This window comes from Manis javanica, chromosome X (genome assembly GCF_040802235.1).
Source record: "Manis javanica isolate MJ-LG chromosome X, MJ_LKY, whole genome shotgun sequence".
In the NCBI taxonomy this organism is placed as follows: Eukaryota; Metazoa; Chordata; class Mammalia; order Pholidota; family Manidae; genus Manis; species Manis javanica.
The window spans coordinates 121,269,276-121,288,139 of record NC_133174.1 but is presented as its reverse complement, the minus strand read 5'-3'; the positions used below and the strand labels follow the sequence as shown (position 1 = coordinate 121,288,139).

At 39.8% G+C, this 18,864-nt stretch overlaps 1 protein-coding gene across 3 annotated transcripts in view; it reads left to right on the top strand.

Moving 5' to 3' along the window:
* LOC118970540 (kelch-like protein 4) overlaps positions 1 to 18,864 on the top strand; it is a 139,216-nt gene that overhangs the window by 29,574 nt on the left and 90,778 nt on the right. For 2 of the 3 annotated variants that reach the window (XM_073227359.1, XM_073227361.1), the window contains one exon: positions 6,814 to 6,875. In XM_073227359.1, coding sequence (XP_073083460.1) covers positions 6,814 to 6,875 — 62 coding nt within the window. Of the gene's footprint in view, positions 1 to 2,503; positions 2,716 to 4,890; positions 5,094 to 6,813; positions 6,876 to 18,864 lie in introns of those variants that run through there. The other variant, XM_073227360.1, reaches the window with a different exon arrangement.

The window sequence follows — 18,864 nt, the reverse complement described above, 5'->3', positions numbered from 1 at the left end:
TAAAAAACCCTAAAGACTCCACTCCAAAACTACTATAACTAATATCTGAATTCAGGAAAGTTGTAGGATACAAAATTAATACCAAGAAATCTGTTGCATTCCTGTACACCAATGATGAACTAGCAGAAAGAGAAATCAGGAAAACAATTCCATTTGCAATTGTATCAAAAAGAATAAAATACCTAGGAATAAACATAACCAATGAAGTGAAAGACCTATACCCTGAAAACTACAAGACACTCTTAAGACAAATTAAAGAGGACACTAATAAACGGAAATTCATCCCATGCTCTTCGCTAGGAAGAATTAGCATTGTCAAAATGGACATCCTGCCTAAAGCAACCTACACATTCAATGCAATCCCTATCAAAGTACCAACAGCATTCTTCAGTGAACTGGAACAAATAGTTCTAAAATTTATATGGAACCACAAAAAAACCCGAATAGCCAAAGAGATCCTGAGAAGGAAGAATAAAGCTGGGGGCATCATGCTCCCCAACTTCAAGCTCTACTAAGAAGCCACAGTAATCAAGACAATTTGGTACTGGCACAAGAACAGACCCCAGACCAGTTGAACAGAATAGAGAGTTCAGATATTCACCCAAACATAGATGGTCAATTAATATACAATAAAGGAGCCATGGGTATACAATGGGGAAATGACAGCCTCTTCAAAAGCTCATGTTGGCAAAACTGGACAGCTACATGCAAGAGAATGACACTGGATTATTGTTTAATCCTGTACACAAAAGTGAACTCGAAATGGATTAAAGTCTTGAATGTAAATCATGAAACCATAAAACTCTAAGAAGACAACATACGCAAACATCTCCTGAATATAAGCATGAGCAACTTCTTCCTGAACACATCTCCACGAGCAAGGGAAACAAAACCAAAAATGAACTCATGGGACTACCTCAAACTAAAAAGTTTCTGTATGGCAAAGGACACCATCAACAGACCAATAAGGCATCCTACACAATGGGAGAATATATATGTAAATGACATATCCGACAAGGGGTTAACATCCCAAATATATACAGAACTTACATGCCTCAACACCCAAAAAGCAAATAACCCTATTAACAAATGGGCAGAGGATATGAAGAGACAGTTCTCCAAAGAAGAAATTCAGATGGGCAACAGACACATGAAAAGATGCTCCACATCACTAATCATCAGGGAAATGCAAATTAAAACCACAGTGAGATATCACCCCACACCAGTAAGGATGGCCAGCATCGGAAAGAGTAGGAACAACAAATGCTGGTGAGGATGCGGAGAAAGGGGAACCCTCCTACCCTGCTGGTGGGAATGTAAGCTAGTTCAGCCATTGTGGTAAGCAGAATGGAGGTTCCTCAAAAAACTAAAAATGGAAATACCATTTGACCCGGGAATTCCACTCCTTGGAATTTATCCGAAGAATACAACTTCTCAGATTCAAAAGGACATATGCACCCCTATGTTTATTGCAGGCCTATTTACAATAGCCAAGATATGGGAGCAACCTAAGTGTCCATCAGTCGATGAAGGGATAAAGAAGAGGTGGTACATATACACGATGGAATATTATTCAGCCATAAAAAATAAATCCTGGCATTTGCAACAACATGGGTGGACCTGGAAGGCATTATGCTAAGTGAAATAAGCCAGGCAGAGAAAGACAAATGCCATATGATTTCACTTATTTGTGGAATATGAAACAAAATAAAATAAAATAAAATGAACAAAATAGCAGTAGACTCATAGACACTGAGAAGTAACTGGTGGTTGCTATAGGGGAGTGGTTGGGGTGAGTGGGTAGGGAGGTTGAGGGGAATAAAAGGGCACAAAAATTCTCAATCATAATGTAGGTTGGTCAAGGTTATGGTAGTACGGCGTGGAGAATATAGCCAATGATTCTGTAACATCTTCCTATGTTGACAGACAGTAACTGCACTAGTACGGGTGACGATTTAGTAATATGTTTAAGTGTTGAACCATTGTGTTGTGTACTTGAAACCAATATAAGTTTGTATATCAATGATACTTCAATGAAAAAAAGGAAAGATGGTCTTGTCCTCTGGCCCTGGGGGGCCCTCAACCCTGGACAACAGCCCAGGCCCCCTGAGGTCTGGGTAGAGGTCCTTCCCCCTGAGCCCTTTTCTGCAAGTTTCAAAATAGAAAATAAGAAAAATACTCTGAAGCAAATATGGCAAATGTTGAAATTCTAGACACCTGGGAGGCTTATTTTCAGGTGTTCACTGTAATATCTCTAGTTTTCTACCTCACTATAGAATTCCAAAATATAAATATTCAAAAATGGTAAGTAATGCTTATTATAGAAAAGATAGTGAATCACTCATAAAGTCATTGCCCAAGGCCACTGTTAACACTGGGTATATTTTCTCTATGTTGAAAAAAGAGAATTATCGTAGTAAACTGAATTTGATGTTATAAGCTTTTGAAGGGTGGGTGATTTTTTTAAAGTTAAAATCAGATAGGTCATTTTCCTTTTTTTCAGCTTTAGAGGAAAAGTTGAAATTGCTCAAGTTGGTGTGAGACCTCGGGTGCCCATTCACTTGCAAGTCATGGCTGGAGTCACTAGAGGGCGCACTTCAATCAAAGACCGTAGAAAGCTCTGACTATAAAATATGCCAACATTTTTTGAAATGTTTGAAACAAAACTTCAAATAAACGTCCATACATCTTTTAAGAGACCAACATTGTATTCTGGTACCCTCTTTATTTATCTTATGTCTTCTTACTTTAGTTTTAGAATGAGAAAATGTGGTTTCTACTGTTGTCAACATCATGGTTGTCAAAATGCTGTCTTTTCTATTTAAGCCTAATTCTACCTCTTTGCTCTAGCTGGTAGCACAAACCATCTTGGGATCTGTAGGCTCTCTCTTCAGTTTTCTCTACCATATCAGGGGTCCTGTCTAGATTATGTCACCCTGAATGATTTTTATTTTTATCAATGAAAAATTTTCTTTGGTGAGTTTGATGTCTTTTTTCCCATTTTTGAAAGGCAAATTAATTCCGAAATCGGGGTGTATGCGAGGGGGCAGGAGCTGGGTTTATTTGACGAGGTTCTGGGGTGGCAGTACTTGCTGGGGGAACTTTGGCCGTGAAGCAAGGCCATTGCCAGACCCAAGAATGGGCCAGGTCACTGTTGCTGTGATAAACACATCATTGAGACATAGAGTATCAGCAGTGAGAGACACCTAAACAAACATTTTCCTATCTGTGTTTGGTGAAATCCTAGGGTTCCACAAATATTTGACGTGAATTTCATTAAGAAGTGTTTAAACCCAAAGTTGTACTAAAGGAAAATATGTCTATTCAAATGCCAGGCTAGCTCATTCTGGGGTATACCAGAATAAGACACCAATAATTACTGTTGGTGTGTCAGTTGCCGTATTTACACTTCTTTTAAATTTCGTTGATTAATCATAATGATAAATGCTGATATTTACTGAATGCTTACTACGTGGCAATCATAGTATGTAATCCTGCATGAACCGTCTGATTTAATGGTGTGGTTAACACTGATATTTTCTCATTTTACATATGAGGGGGTTATTTTCTGAGGTTTTAATGTTAAAATTAGATAAATCATTTTCCTTTTCTCCCCTTTAAGTGAGCTGATCACTTAACTTAGGTCTCTTGGATTTACCAGTTCCTCAAACCAAACATCTTGGAGTCATCTTTGATTCATGTCTTTATCTTAGGCCTCACTGTTTATTCATCAGCAAAGCTTTTCAGCTCTAACTTCAACATATATTCATAATAAGATCACTTCTCACTACTCATATCATTTAACCATTAAGCTATTTGGCCTTCCCAAATAGGTAGTTCGCAACACTATTCTCCTCAACCCCCACTGCCCTCAGCTTTGGTTGTAGTCTGTATGCATCTGCTTATGTAAAATCGTATAAGCAAGTGAGCCCAAAATCACATATGGGCCACACAGCTTAAAGCCAAGGAAGCCTGTGGGAATTTGCCCTGGGTGCGTGCTCCTGTCACAACAGAGAAAGTTGAGGGAAGAAACCTGATGGGAGCCTGTGTGGGAGTTTGGGGGACAGCAAAGTGGGCCAGTGCTCCTGCAATAGAGTGAATGATGGGGAGAGTAATGGAAGGTGCCAGATTAATAAGAAAAAAACAGACTTTATAGGGACTTATAGACCTTTGCAAGGCTTTTACTCTGAATGAAAAGTGGTGCCATTGCAGTGTTTTGAACAGATAAGAGGCATGATCTGACTCAAAGGTTTAACAGTACCTTTCCAGTTGCTATGATGAAACTAGACAGTGGGTAGTCAAGGACAGAAACAAGGAAACCAGTTAAGTGGCATATTCATTTCTAGGACCATAGCAATTCCCACGGACTGGGTGACTAAAACAAAGGAAATGTGTTGTCTCACAGATCAGGAAGGTAGAAGTCTAAAGCCCCAGTGTCATCAGGGCCATGCTCCCTCTGAGTCGCTGAGTAGACTCCTTCCTTGCCTCTTGCTAGCTTCTGGTGGTGGCTGTTGATCCCTGGAATTCCTCGGCTTGCAGCTGTAGCACTTCAATCTATGTCTCTGTTGTCATCTAGTTTTCTCCCTGTGTCTCTGTCTTCACATGTCCATCTGCTCCCTGTCTCTCTCTCCTCTTCTTATAAGGACACCAGTCGTGTTGGAACTGGTGTCTTATGTAGTGCATGGTACATTGATAACAGGGATTATCGGGAGAGGTGGAGGGGTGGTCTCACTAGGAGCATGCAAACCACTGTGCCCCCTTTTCATCTCCAGAGAAGTGTCAAGTCTGAAAGAAGCTTGATCCTATCAGGAGGGATGGCAGCCCTCTGGGCCTCCCCTTTAATCCTGTTGGGTAATTGTAATACTTCTTTTCTTTCCTTTATTTTTATAGGCTGCTCATCATTTAAAATAGCACAATGGTGTCTGTTTTTGTAAAAATGAGAAATTATTATAAAATACTCAAATAATTGAGAAAAGTGAAAAGAAATGGAAAAGAACTCCAGAAACAACCATCATTAGCACTACGTGAACATCTCAGACACTATGTGAATTTGTACATTTGTAGCTATTTTACAAGATCTGGTTTTCATTCAGGTAATACGGAGCCATTGTTATAAACAGTTTGCATTCTGTAGATTTATTCTAATCCTCTCACTTGACAAATGAGAGCATCAAGTTCCAGAGATGGGAAAAGACGTGTCCAGGGTCACTTACCAGTCAGTGAGACCTAAGGCTCTTGGCTCTCCAGTTCAGTGTTGTTTCTTTTCATTAAACCATTCTCTCCTCCTCTTACCATCTACATGGCATAGCCCATGCTCTTTCACCATATAGATCTCTGAGTGGCTCACTTTGTCTTTGGGTTTGAACATTCATTCATTTAGTCATTCAGCAAATGTTCACTGAACACCTACTGCATGCCAGACAGAAGTGCTAGTCATTGGGGATGTAGTGGTGGACAAAGCAGACAAAATCTCTGACCTGGTGAAGCTTACATTCTACAGAATGCACAGAAAGTTTATGCTTCACTTGTCAACTTTCTCCAATCAGGCCAAGACTCATAACTATGATTTGTTTATAACCTCAAATCCGGCAACGATGATGGGAAAATGAAACAGAAATTGTTAGACAAAATCATAGTGCTAGTTCAGGAGTACCAAATGAACACATGCAAGTAATAGATATTAACACAGTTCATGAGGTCTATAGCACTTCTTTGTAACTATGATTCCTCTTAATGTAGTTGAAAAGTTTGATTTAAAAATTCCATAGTGTTACATATATATGAAAATGCCCATAATCAGCCATTTAAAATTTATAAATATATACAATATGTAAGGAAGCAAAAATCCTTCTCTCTGATCCTATAGTATGGAGGTAACAATTATAAACACTTTAATGTGAGTCACCACCAACTTTTTTCTAAGTTTATATGTATTTTAGTTTTTGTTTTAATAACAAAAATATTCTATAATTGCTATAAAAACCTTCAATACAGAAAGACCTATATTGTGTAAACTGTGAAATTTCCGTACGTCATCACCCCCAATCCCAGTCTTCATGGTTAACTATTAACATGTTGTTGTGTGTTTGTTGTGAATACTTTCACATCTTTTTTTATTCATTTACAAACAAATGCTTGTGTGCACACTCATGTACATGACACAGGTAAACAAAAGGGGCTATTTAAGTATTTTGTTTTAAGCCAGCAGTGGTTGGAAGTTTAAAGTTCAGTGGCTGAGAGCTCATTCCTCTGCTTTTCATTTTCTACAAGTAGAACAATGCAGCCATATGCCAGGCCCTCTCTGGATTTAGTACTCGATGCTTAGAATGTGAGCAGATGCTGAAAGCTATTAATGAAGCCCTTGAAGGGAGGGCTATTTCTGTATATTGTAGACACAAGGCCAAAGTTGAATATAGTGGCCAACTGAGCAGCTGGCAAGGGGGTAGGAAAATGTAGAGCACGCCAACATGGATTGCAAGTTGATGGGTCATGGGAACCACATCATCTGGAGCAGTGTCCCCAGATTCCCGTAATTCTGGAAATGGAAGCAATACATAGAGCCTTATAGCCTTTTAACCTCAATTGTTAAATTATTGTGTTGCAAAACAAACAAAAAGTACCCAATATGGTCTAAATAAGATTGGTTTCTATCATGCCTAAAATTGAAATATTTCCAGATTTTCATCTTTAAAATTTCATAGATTCAAAGAATAAGCCTCAGTAATGCATGCTTGATGAATGCCAACTTTATAAGCTCCTTAATGTGAACTCACTATTCCTCATTCCCAAACACCACATGTACTCTTCTTTCAGTTTAGGCACACCGCCGCAGCTGCACAAGACGCAATGCTGATCTCTATCCGGCCAACAATCAGGTATTTGTCTTCTAATCAGATTTCACAAGAAACCTGAATGAAGTCGTCCTATCAAGAAATGAAGTAATTAACCTTTTCTCATTTAAAAGGACTAACAGGGAATGGTCTCTGTGACAGGTATAAAATTCCATTCCTTCTAGAAAATTCCTCACCCAGCAGATGCTCTTTCTGATTGAAAAAAAAAAATTCATTTAAAGGAAAGGTTTACCTTGATTTATGAATATCGCTCAGACACAACATATGAAGGCAATGGCTGTCCATGTAGCAGTTCAAGGCCTTGATCTTCTGATCACTAATATTCATTGTTCACTTACAAATTATAAATATCCAGCTGTTTCAATTCTCGATCACCAAATTGCAAAGAACACGTGAATTCTAGTGCTTAGAGTCCCAGGAAGTCTTATAATCCGTGATAGTATTAGGCTTTCTCAGAGAAGTAAAGCAGGTTAGTGACCAAAGCCTTAAATTGAAAATAAGAGACTGGGAAAAATCATTCTATTTCCACTGCCACAGAGATGAATCAAGAGCAAAAGGGAGAAGCTATTTTTATATCACAGTGCAAAGATAAGAAACCTTTGACCTATCATTTGGATGTGACTCTGGGCTTAAGTTACTACAACTTGAAGCAGTTTCTGAGTTCTTACCCCTTTCCCCCTACACGGACTCACACACATACAACAGAGAGTTTCATGAAGATGAGTCCAACATGCATGTTGTGTGAATTCGAAGGGGCCTCTGGGTGTTAAAAGGCAAGCCCGGTGCCCTGAATGGCCTTTGAGACGGAGAGATGCTTTTCACAAAGACCTGGTTTTCAGAGGATGAGTTGTGTGGATGATAGCAATCGGAGAAGTGATGGAGTCCACGTCACCTTCGGGCTGAGCGTGGTGAAGTTTGAGAGGAAGTTAGTGAAGATGGGGGTTGCTGACCTTGAGTATGGCAAGCTTGCTGAGTGCTAACTGGAGGTGACGTTAAGGTGGCAAACCTGGAAGGGACAATAGGGCTAAAGGCTTCTGCAGTACTGGCGGGTGGGTGCTCAGGCAGGGCATACTGCCTGTTCTTTTTCTTTCTTTTTTTCTGTCTCTTTCTTCTTTGTTTCTCTCCTCCTCTCCTGGCTTGATTTCATTTCCTCTTCCTTTCTTCCTGGAGTAGGAGTGCCAGGGATGGGCTTCACAGAGGCCATGAACTCCCTGAAATTCCAGTAAAGAGAAGGATCTGTAGGTTGTGCACGCTTCTCGGAATCGCCCAGACCCACAACCCTAAAAGGCGGCTTCCTCTCTCTGATCTGCCTCCCATCTAATCCAAGGTCTCTGGCTGTGCACATTTAGAGCCCTCTCCTTTGAAAGCTCCCCTTTCCTTGAGCTTTTTCTTCCCCTTGGTTCCTCTCTCCCTTATTTAGACATAAAATGGAAGCAAAGTTTCCTTTATTCACTTTAATTTATCTTTCATTGTAAAAGCAAGTGAATGGGATTTCTGGTATTTCTTGCCCATAAAACTTCACCTACTTAATTTTTTTCAAGTTTTTCTTTACCCCTTTTGGGACAGTTTCTTTTAATAGAAAAAAAGATTGCCTATCTCTTCTGTGGGGGCTTTATTTTATGGACCTGTTGAAAAATAGTACTCACACTAAGAACTAGCAATTATTGAGCTTACTCTGTTCCAGGGACTTAACATACATTATCTACTTAATAATATACCCACCCCACAAGGTTGATGTGAAGATTGAGCAAGCTCATGTCACGTATATGAGCCGTGTTGTGCAGTGCAAGGTGTCAATAAAAGTAAGGTACTGTTACTCTTATTGTTACGACTATACTACTATTGAGTTACTGGAATAAGACACATTCCACGGCCTTCAGAATGCAAGTTTAGGGTCTAATAACCAAAATTTTTGCTAGATAGAGCAAGAGAGCTGGGAATAGGAGAGTACAAGGTTCTTGGGATATGGCGGAGGAACAGTGGTCTGAAAACAGCAGAGGAATAAGGGATAGGCCGACAATTATCCTCACTCCCATGCCTGGGGATAAGATGTGACTACTTTCGAAGATGGTCTCTAGCAAGGCTGACGCTTGTAGGGAACAAGAGCACATCCAGATTTGGGTTTACATCCAAGCTGTGTCTGTTACTAGCTGTGTGAACTTGGATGGATTACTTAACTCTTCAGAGTCTCAGTTTCCTCATCTGTAGAGTGGGGGAGCTAATATACAGCTTAGTTCAGATGGTTATGTGGGAACACACATGAGATAATATGAGACATAATGCCTTCCACTTAGTAAATGCTATTATTATTATCCTTCTAGCCTCTCTGGAAAGCAGGCATGATTACCCCTCTTTTACAGTTGAGATAACCGAGACTTAGAGAGTATAAATAGTTGTCCAAGGTACAATTAATACTCACAAGGCTAGAATTTGAATGGATATTGATTTGCCCCACAGCCTGTGATCTTTCTACCATTCCATGATCTTTCTCAGCAATAATGTTCTTATTCCAGAAATGAGAAACACAAGGTCAGCTATCACCTTCAAACAATAACAGTAACAAGCCCCGAATGTGCTTCTTAGCCCTTGAGCTACCCGGGCTTTTCATCGCACTTGCTTTCAACTCCAGGGAAAAGGAGCTATTGGTTACCTATGGCTTGGTGGAGCTGTTGTTTTTTCTTCTACAAAGTCTGCTTCCCCTTCTCACTAAATTAGTGTTATTTCCATGAAACAAAGGTGTTTTTCTGATGTTTCAGTCTTTTCATCTCCCACTGTGCATCCACTTTCTGGCAGCCTTTTATTTCCAGGTAGATTTCTGCTGCCCCAAACACAGAGGCCTCAGGTCTTAGGATTTTCCACAACCTCCATATCTCTGTGAGAATGATGCTGGTGCTGGGCTTGGGTTACACAGGAAATCCCCGACATCACATCTTCCAAAGACCTACATGCTTTTCTCATCCCTTGCATGATGCCACACTCACACCTCTGGCTTCAGTTTTTTGGCATATGGCATTTCTGGCTCTGCCATCTGGTAATCTCTGCAGCTTTGGTGTTGCTTCTTTCTCTGAAATAGCATGCCCTTTCAGCTATTGCTCACATACGCCCTGTTTAGTCCTGCTGGCATATGGCGTTCCTGGAACCTCACTGTTCTTCCCAGCAGAGGGGTGAAAAGGGGCACATTTCTCTTGATGAACTTGGGGAAAGCAAGAATGCTGTAGGATTAATGTATCAGGGAAATTATTGGAATCGTGAGTGCGAGTCATTAATTGCACAGTCTGAATTTATTTGACACAAAATTATTGAATGCACATTATGAAGAAAGCATTGTGCTGAATACTGCAAGAATACAAAGATATGATCTCTGTCCTTACAGAGTATATGAGTTAATGGAGGACTAAAATTCCCTTTGGAGAGTTTTAAGTTCCACAAAGAAAATGCAAAATAAAAAATTCTGTAAGGATCCAGTGTCTGTAGGACTAGAGAAGGCTTCCCAAAGGAACTGATATCTGATGTGGGTCTGGCACAAAATAAGTGCTCAAGAAATATTTATAAAATTGGGGTTAGGCAGAGAAAATATGAAAAGGCATCGTAAGTGAAGGGAATGGTGTGAGCAACATTTGTGGAGGCAAGGACAGTCACTCACAATGTCAGGAGGGCTCTTATTTTAAAACGGCAACTAGTGTTGGCAAGGATGTCGAAAAATGGGAAACCTTGCACACTGTGGGTGGGAGTGAAAAATGGTGCAGCCACTATGGAAACCAGTATGGAGTTTCCTCTAGAAATTTAAAAAAGAACTACCATATGGTCCAGCAATCCCTCTTCTGCATATTTGTGTAAAATAATTGAAATCAGGATCTTAAAGAAATACCTGTACCCCCATGTTCATTGCAGTGCTAGTCACAATAGCCAAGAAGTGGAGCAGCAACCTAAGTGTCCATCAGCAGATGAATGGATAAAGCAAATGTGTTATATACATAAATGGAATACTATTCTGCCTTTTAAAAGAAGGAAATTATGTGACGTGCGACAACACAGATGGCCACTGAGGACATTATTCTAAGTAGAATAGGCCAGTCACAGAAAGACAAATACTGCAAGATTCCCTTATATGAAGTATTTAAAATAGTTAAATTCATATAATCAAATAGTGGAATGGTGGTTGCTAGGGTCTGGGGAGAGGAGGAAATGGGAGTTACTAATCAATAGGCATAAAGTCTTAGTTAGGCAAGATGAATAAGCTCTGGAGATCTCTTGTGCAACATTTATAACCTTCAACTCTGTATTGTACACTTAAAACCTGCTAGGAAGATAGATCTCATGTTAAATGTACTTACCACAATAAAATAAAATAAAAAAGAATGGTTACAATATGTACTGGAATCAGGAAGTGGTTTAGACCAGAGTAAAAGGTACATGTCAGGGAAGATTGTGGAGTGAGTCTGGAAGGGAGGGTCACAGCCTGCAGTGCCAGGCTAAGAAGCTTGCCCTTTACCTAGCAGGCATTTATGGAGCCATTGAATATTTTTGTGCTTGAGTAGATTTGGCTTTTCCATGTTCACACATATTACAGTCTTGCAGTCAAGGAGTTCCCAACCATTGCAAGGGGAACATGTTATCACGACGTTAGAAACAGTAGATTCTTTCACTTTCTCTAAGGGGGAGTCCCAGAAGATCTTACTCCTTGGATGGTAGGCAAGGTCCCTTCAATCTTTCTGAATAGAAAGGAGTCTAAGCAGCTCTTTAAACAGCGGGAAGCTCAAGCTTTTTGCTCTGTTGCACCCACCTAGACACAGACATGTTAGGTCCTCTGTGTCTGTCTTTCCTGGGGCTTCCTAGGTGAGGTCCCTGGGAGTTGAGCACAGTAGGCCAAAGTCTGGCTTTTCCCCATAGAAAAGCTATAACCCTCTTGCAAATATATCTTTCAGAAATAAATGTAGCTTGTTCCAGTGAATGAACTGGGAAGTGACCCAAGAGAAGGACTGGAGTGGGGTGGGTGGCAGATGGACGTGTGCCAGTTACGTCACAGCAGCAGGGGTGGTCACACTGGTCCTTTTGCTTTCCACAGGAGGATGTTGACATTCCTAATCCAACACACTTTCCCATCTACTCAACTGTGTTATTTAAATAAATTGCTTTGCTCTTGAGGGACCTGGTACTCTTTGGCTCAGTCAGAAACTGGTAGAATGGAGTCAAAAGGAGCTGTCAGTGTGGAATCTAATAGAGTTTCAGTGTGGGAATGTTAGGGGTCAGCTGCAACCTCACATTAGTTACCACATCTTGTCGTTAGATGACATGGATATTACTATCAAGAGTAAATCTGTGGGGAGCATGAAGATGAAAGCCATAAACTAGCTGGAAGACGTAGATTTCCATGCAAAAGCAAATGCTTCTATTCACGATATGAACACCAAACTGCTCTGCAGACTGCTCAGACTCCCTGCTTTACTCTAACCTCATATCGCCGTTTACTCTTGGAAATATTGTCGACTGGATTATTCATTGGTTCTCTTAAAACAAGGTCGGGCCTTCTTCCTTAGTGGCCCCAGCTGACAAGAGTTCAGCACCAGCAGACTAATTTTAATGCCAGCCTAAACAAACTTAATTAGGGAGGCTGTTCTGCTGCCAGAAAGCACTTACTTTATTCCAAAGCCAGACCAAAGGGGCTTGTGGATTTTCCATTCTTTTCTGTTATCTGTATTATTGCTTTCCTTCTTTCCTGCAAGGCAAGGCAAGGCACGCTGGATTTTGTTATTATCCTGGGTCCCCGACTGACTGGCTGTGTGACCTTGTCTGGGTTACTTAGCTTCTCTGAACCCCAGTTGCTCCTACATAAGATGGAGATACAATGGGAGTAACCTCTGGGATTGTTGATAGTGTTGAGTAGAGTAATACATTTGGAGTGGTCAGCACAGTGTGGTCACACACAGCAGGCACTAACTAAATTATACTTGTTTAATGATAACAGCCATTTAGAGCAAATATGTAATGGACTGTATGTGTGCACACTTTGAGGGTTGATTCATTTAATTTGACCTAATTAAAGGTCTTTTGAAAAGGAAATCATAAACATGAGGACAGGAGATAAGTAAAGAAATATATATCCACATGTCTATTTTCTGTACATCCGAGGATTTTATGATTAAGATTTAAGCTAAGTTACAATTAGAAAGGTGCAATAATCTTCCCTCGATAAAATCTTCAAAACTCAAAAAAAGACTGTAAGGCACTTCTTGGTTTGTCATCCATAATTTATAGCATCACTATTACTACTGAAAACAATACATATTTTTCAAAATATATCACATAATGGGACTCAGGGGCCTATACTTAACACTAGTTGACATATGCAGCATCTTGTTTCTCTTTAATCCACCATTTAGAAAAATGAACACATCAGAATTGTCACCTGGATATTCTGTAAAAATCCAGCCTTTTGGGCCTCTGTCCTCAGAGGTACAGGTTCGGGAGAGTAGAAATGGGACCCAGGAATCGGAAGCACCACATGTGATTGAGATACCTGGGTCCAAAACTCAGACTTTAAAAACCATGGGTCAGTGGGATCCACTTCTCTCAAACCCAGTGGCACCCACGGCCATTCCAAGATGCAAGTCACTCTGCAGTCTGAGATCCCTTAGCATCCTTTAGTTGCATGACTTTAGAGCCCCAGATCACCTGTACTCAAAGTAGAACTGAGTCCTTAAGCAAGGTTTGCCCTCTCCTCCCTAATATGAGCTCCCTCCAGCACCCTGCTTTATTACCATAATTTTCTCCCAGATTCTGATTAGATACAAACATGACACCAGCAATCATGTTTCATCTTCAACTTGTAATTGGATGCAATATGGTGGTTATGCATCCTGATCAAAGGGCATTTCCATGGGATAATAAGTGCTCACAGTAACAATCTCCTTGGGATGTTTTTGCTTTTTTGCCTTTTACCTGTATGCCCTGTCCCAACTTCCCTTCCCCCAGAAGGAGAGCATGACTTCAGCATCTGCTGCTGATTTTGCCTTGATTTTCTCATTGAACACACACACACATGCACGCGCATGCACAAACACAGAATGTCACTTGCTGCAACTTTTGTTAATTGGCTGCATCTCATAGCTAGTCCTTCTTGGACTCTTTTTTTCCTCCAACAATCCCTCTAATCCTCACAGTCACTTAGAATGGTATTGGTAAAAATGATCTGTGAATCACTTCTAGAGAAGATGGTTTTATTTTCCTCCATCGGTATGTAGCATCTGTTTTCCTTCCTTCTGTCCTTCTCATTGTCTCTTCTTTTTATTAATAGATTCAGATCCATATCTCGCTGTCTCTGTCATTTTCTCCTTCCCCCCATCTCTCATATCTGTAAATGGGGAAATTGCGTGGTAGAGCTTAAGAAGCCTAGGCTTCGAAGTGAGATAGTCCAGCTGTGTCTTTTACTACCTGTGTGATCCTGGGCACAGTATCTCAATTTTCTAAGCCTGAGGTTCTTTGTCTATAAGATGGGAATTGTTGTGCTTACAGTATTTTGTACTCTGCAGTATTGCTTGGAGGATTAAATCATACACATGAAAGTGCTGGGCGCAGAGGGAGCACTCAATAAATGCTGGTCATTGTTTTAATACCTACTACACAGGGCTTTTAAAAAATGAGATAATTGTGTATAAATAGCTCAGAACAGAGCCTGGGTAGTTGTGCAACAATTAACTGCTCCCTTCACAGTTTTTTTAAGAATTGGATCCAGAATGGGGAGGAAAAAGAAATATTACTGGACCCTAAACCAAAGATTGAAGGATACTTTGTCATCAGCCCATCTTGCATTAATGTAAATTATCAAATGTTTCCATTTTGACCTAATTAGTGTAATAGACCACATTTCTCATTACTCCCTAGGAGGCTCTGTGTCTTCCTCGCTGTGTGGCGCAAGCCACATTACATGGGAACCCTTGCGTCATACTCTCGATTGCCTTCTGTGTGGGCTGCTCAAGGGCTTGGTGATAGTGATGGTTGACACAAAGGTTATCTTTGGAAATCAATGTCCAGCCTCCACTTCTTCCTTTTCTGATCCTTACTTCTCTTTATCCTGCATAACCTTGATGGTGGCATTTAACACTGGAGAGGGTATTCCACCAAGTGCTATATCCCTATGCCACCCACCATATAGTTTATTGAATTTGATTTTTAGTTTGCTTTTCTCTAAATGAAAAAAATCATGGCATATGAGAGTTTGAAGGACATTTGGAGACCATAAGTCCAGGCCACTCTTTTTTTTTTTTTTTTTCTTTTGTTTTGTTTTGTTTTACATCTTTTATTCATCTTTCCTAGTTGCTTTTGGTGGGAGGTTTGGTTTGATATAAAATGATATTATAGCCAGAAATAGGCATCTTATGTTCAGCCTTCAATCAGAAAAAAGAAAAACAGATTGCAACATATTTCACTTTTTTTCACCACAAACTGCATAATAACTTTGTTTTTCATGCACAAAATTTCAGCACACTGTCTTTCCTTAGATATTATTTTGCATTGATACTGTTATCTTTCATAGCTAATTATGAATCCTTTTTTTGAGTAACATACCAGGATCCCATTGGCTTTCAAGACTGATCTAAGATAAAAGCATGCTTTATAGATCCTAAGTAGAATTTGTGGGCTATTTATTTTTTCTCAGACAGGATATGAAACAAATTTATCAGAATTTTTAAATATATAAATGCAAGAAGTTTCTTTTTGGACTGTATTCACCCTTTCTTCAAAGAATTTTATGTTTGCTTTTGAAAAGACCTAAGTAGCTTTCAGCATTGGAAAGACTGATCACATATCATATTCCTCCTGTAGTCCTAGCCCACCTTTCTTTTCTTGCTGCATTACTATATAAACTGTTCACTCCCAGCAAAGTGTTAAAAGTTCACTATCTTTGAAATGTACTTTCATTTCCTATGTCTGTGCCTTAGTTTACGCCATTACTTCTTTTTTTAAATTTTTTTTTGACAGGAAGTAAGATTTATTCATAGGTGTGAATGTCATTACTTCTTTATGAAGTGTATTTCTTTTCTAACATCACTCTTTGAAATCCTATACATTAAATAAAAATCAGCTTAAATGGCATAACCTTTATCATGGCTGTTATGATCATTTAAGCCCACTTTGAAAGAAAGATGATTTATAATGCATACATGTAATAATACATAAAATTTTTGCCTAATATACCTAGCTAATATACATAACTTTTTTTTTTTTTTTTGAGAGGGCATCTCTCATATTTATTGATCAAATGGTTGTTAACAACAATAAAATTCAGTATAGGGGGGTCAATGCTCAATGTACAATCATTAATCCATCTCAAGCCTAATTCTCGTCAGTCTCCAATCTTCTGAAGCATAACGAACAAGTTCTTACATGGTGAACGAATTCTTACAGAGTGAATAAATTCTTACATGGTGAACAGTACAAGGGCATTCATCACAGAAACTTTCGGTTTTGATCATGCAATATGACCTATAAACCATCAGGTCAAATATGAATATTCATTTGATTTTTGTACTTGATTTATATGTTGATCCCACATTTCTCCTATTATTATTATTATTTTTCTTTTTAATAAAATGCTGAAGTGGTAGGTAGATGCAAGATAAAGGTAGAAAACATAGTTTAGTGCTGTAAGAAGGCAAATATAGATGATCAGATGATCAGGTGTGTGCCTATGGACTAAGTATTAATCCAGGCTAGACAAGGGCAGCAAGACATCCACGGATGCAGAAGATTTCTCTCAAAGCAGGGGGGGTGAGGTTCTGAGCCTCACCTCTGTTGATCCCCAAATTCTCATCTGATGGCCCCCCTGCGACTGTGCCTGTCTTAGGTTGTTCCTCCCTTGAGGAATCTTACCCGTCTCTGGCTAACCAGTCATCTTCCGGGGCCATACAGGGAAATGTAAAGTTGGTAAGTGAGAGAGAAGCCATATTGTTTGCAAAGGTTAGCTTTTTACTTCTTTGCAGATTTATGCCCTGTGGCTTCTATGCCCAGCACTTGTCTCGAGGTATCTTTACCACCTGGAGGAATTATGATACTCGGTAAATTCGATATGAGGCACGAATTCTATTTAAGGTTTGTAATTAGGAAGGAAGAAGAAAAGCTATAGATGTAGCATATGAAGGAAACTTGGGAGGATTGATTATTTCTTTGACATATCTTCTTGTATAGTACCTTAAGTATGTATAGGTTTTAAACTACTAACTAATTTGCACACACATATTAACATAATAGGAATACGGTGACATAAACAAAGCAAATCTATAATTACCAGCCATCTCCAGTGAAGCCAAGAAAACCATTTAGGCACCCTAGGCATTTGTGAAAATTTATCTATGATATGATGGATATTGTCCAACTGTACTTGAACCATCAGACAAATTAAAGCAGCCCATTTCTGGGATCTGTTCACATCCCATATGTTCTTTTAACCATAGATAGTCTATAGTCATGAGATTTTGGGGTGCTACACCTTGCACCCCTCCCAACTCCTGGTTGAGTTCCAACAGTACAGATCCAGTCAAATTCGTTGTCTCACTGTATGCACATGCCAGCCTAGACATCTCCCTCCTCCTTCTTATGGCAAGTCCAGGAGACGGTGGGCTGGATGCAGCCACAACCGCAGCATCGTCCGGATCCCTGTGGAGGCTTTTTGATGATCATCCCCCGGCACGAGTCCTCCAGAGAGTGCTGATGCCGGAAGCTCCTCCTCATATCGTATCTTAGTTCATTTTCTGGGTATCCAAGCTAGGCCTTGATCTTCTGCGTAGAAACAAACAGACCCTTTGCCCACACTTTGACATGCCCTCTATACCACTGTGCAGAACTCATTGGAGGTAAGCACACAGTAACTGCTTTTTTTTTTTTTTTTTTTAATTAAGAGAAAGGAATATTATCAGAAAAGAGTACCTCCATAGCTGATCATCTGACACCATTTAAGTGATCAACATTAAGGATATTTAAAGCATGCGTTGATCTTTGATTTACCAATAGTTTTATCCTGTTAAGGAGTAATCCCCCTTTTCTTTCTTTCTTTCTTTTTTTTTTTTAAATTTTTAATCTACACTTACCTGAAGAATACTATGTTTACTATGCTCTCCCCTATATCAGGTCCCCCCTAACAACCACATTACGGTTACTGTCCATCAGCTTAGCAAAATGTGGTAGAGTCACTACTTGTCCTCTCTGTGTTGTGCAGCCCACCCTCCCCTTTCTCCCTCCCCCCCATGCATGCTAATCTTAATACCCCCCTTCTTCTTCCCCCCCCTTATCCCTCCCTGCCCACCCATCCTCCCCAGTTCCTTTCCCTTTGGTACCTGTTAGTCCATTTTTGGGTTCTGTAATTCTGCTGCTGTTTTGTTCCTTCAGTTTTTCCTTTGTTCCTATACTCCTCAGATGAGTGAAATCATTTGGTATTTCTCTTTCTCCGCTTGGCTTATTTCACTGAGCATAATACTCTCCAGCTCCATCCATGTTGCTGCAAATGGTTGGATTTTTCCACTTCTTATGGCTGAGTAGTATTCCATTGTGTATATGTACCACATCTTCTTTATCCATTCATCTACAGATGGACATTTAGGTTGCTTCCAATTCTTGGCTATTGTAAATAGTGCTGCGATAAACATAGGAGTGCATCTGTCTTTCTAAAACTTGATTGCTGCGTTCTTAGGGTAAATTCCTAGGAGTGGAATTCCTGGGTCAAATGGTAGGTCTGTTTTGAGCATTTTGATGCACCTCCATACTGCTTTCCACAATGGTTGAACTAATTTACATTCCCACCAGCAGTGTAGGAGGGTTCCCCTTTCTCCACAGCCTCGCCAACATTTGTTGTTGTTTGTCTTTTGGATGGCAGCTATCCTTACTGGTGTGAGGTGATACCTCATTGTAGTTTTAATTTGCATTTCTCTGATAATTAGCGATGTGGAGCATCTTTTCATGTGTCTCTTGGCCATCTGTATTTCTTTTTTGGAGAACTGTCTGTTCAGTTCCTCTGCCCATT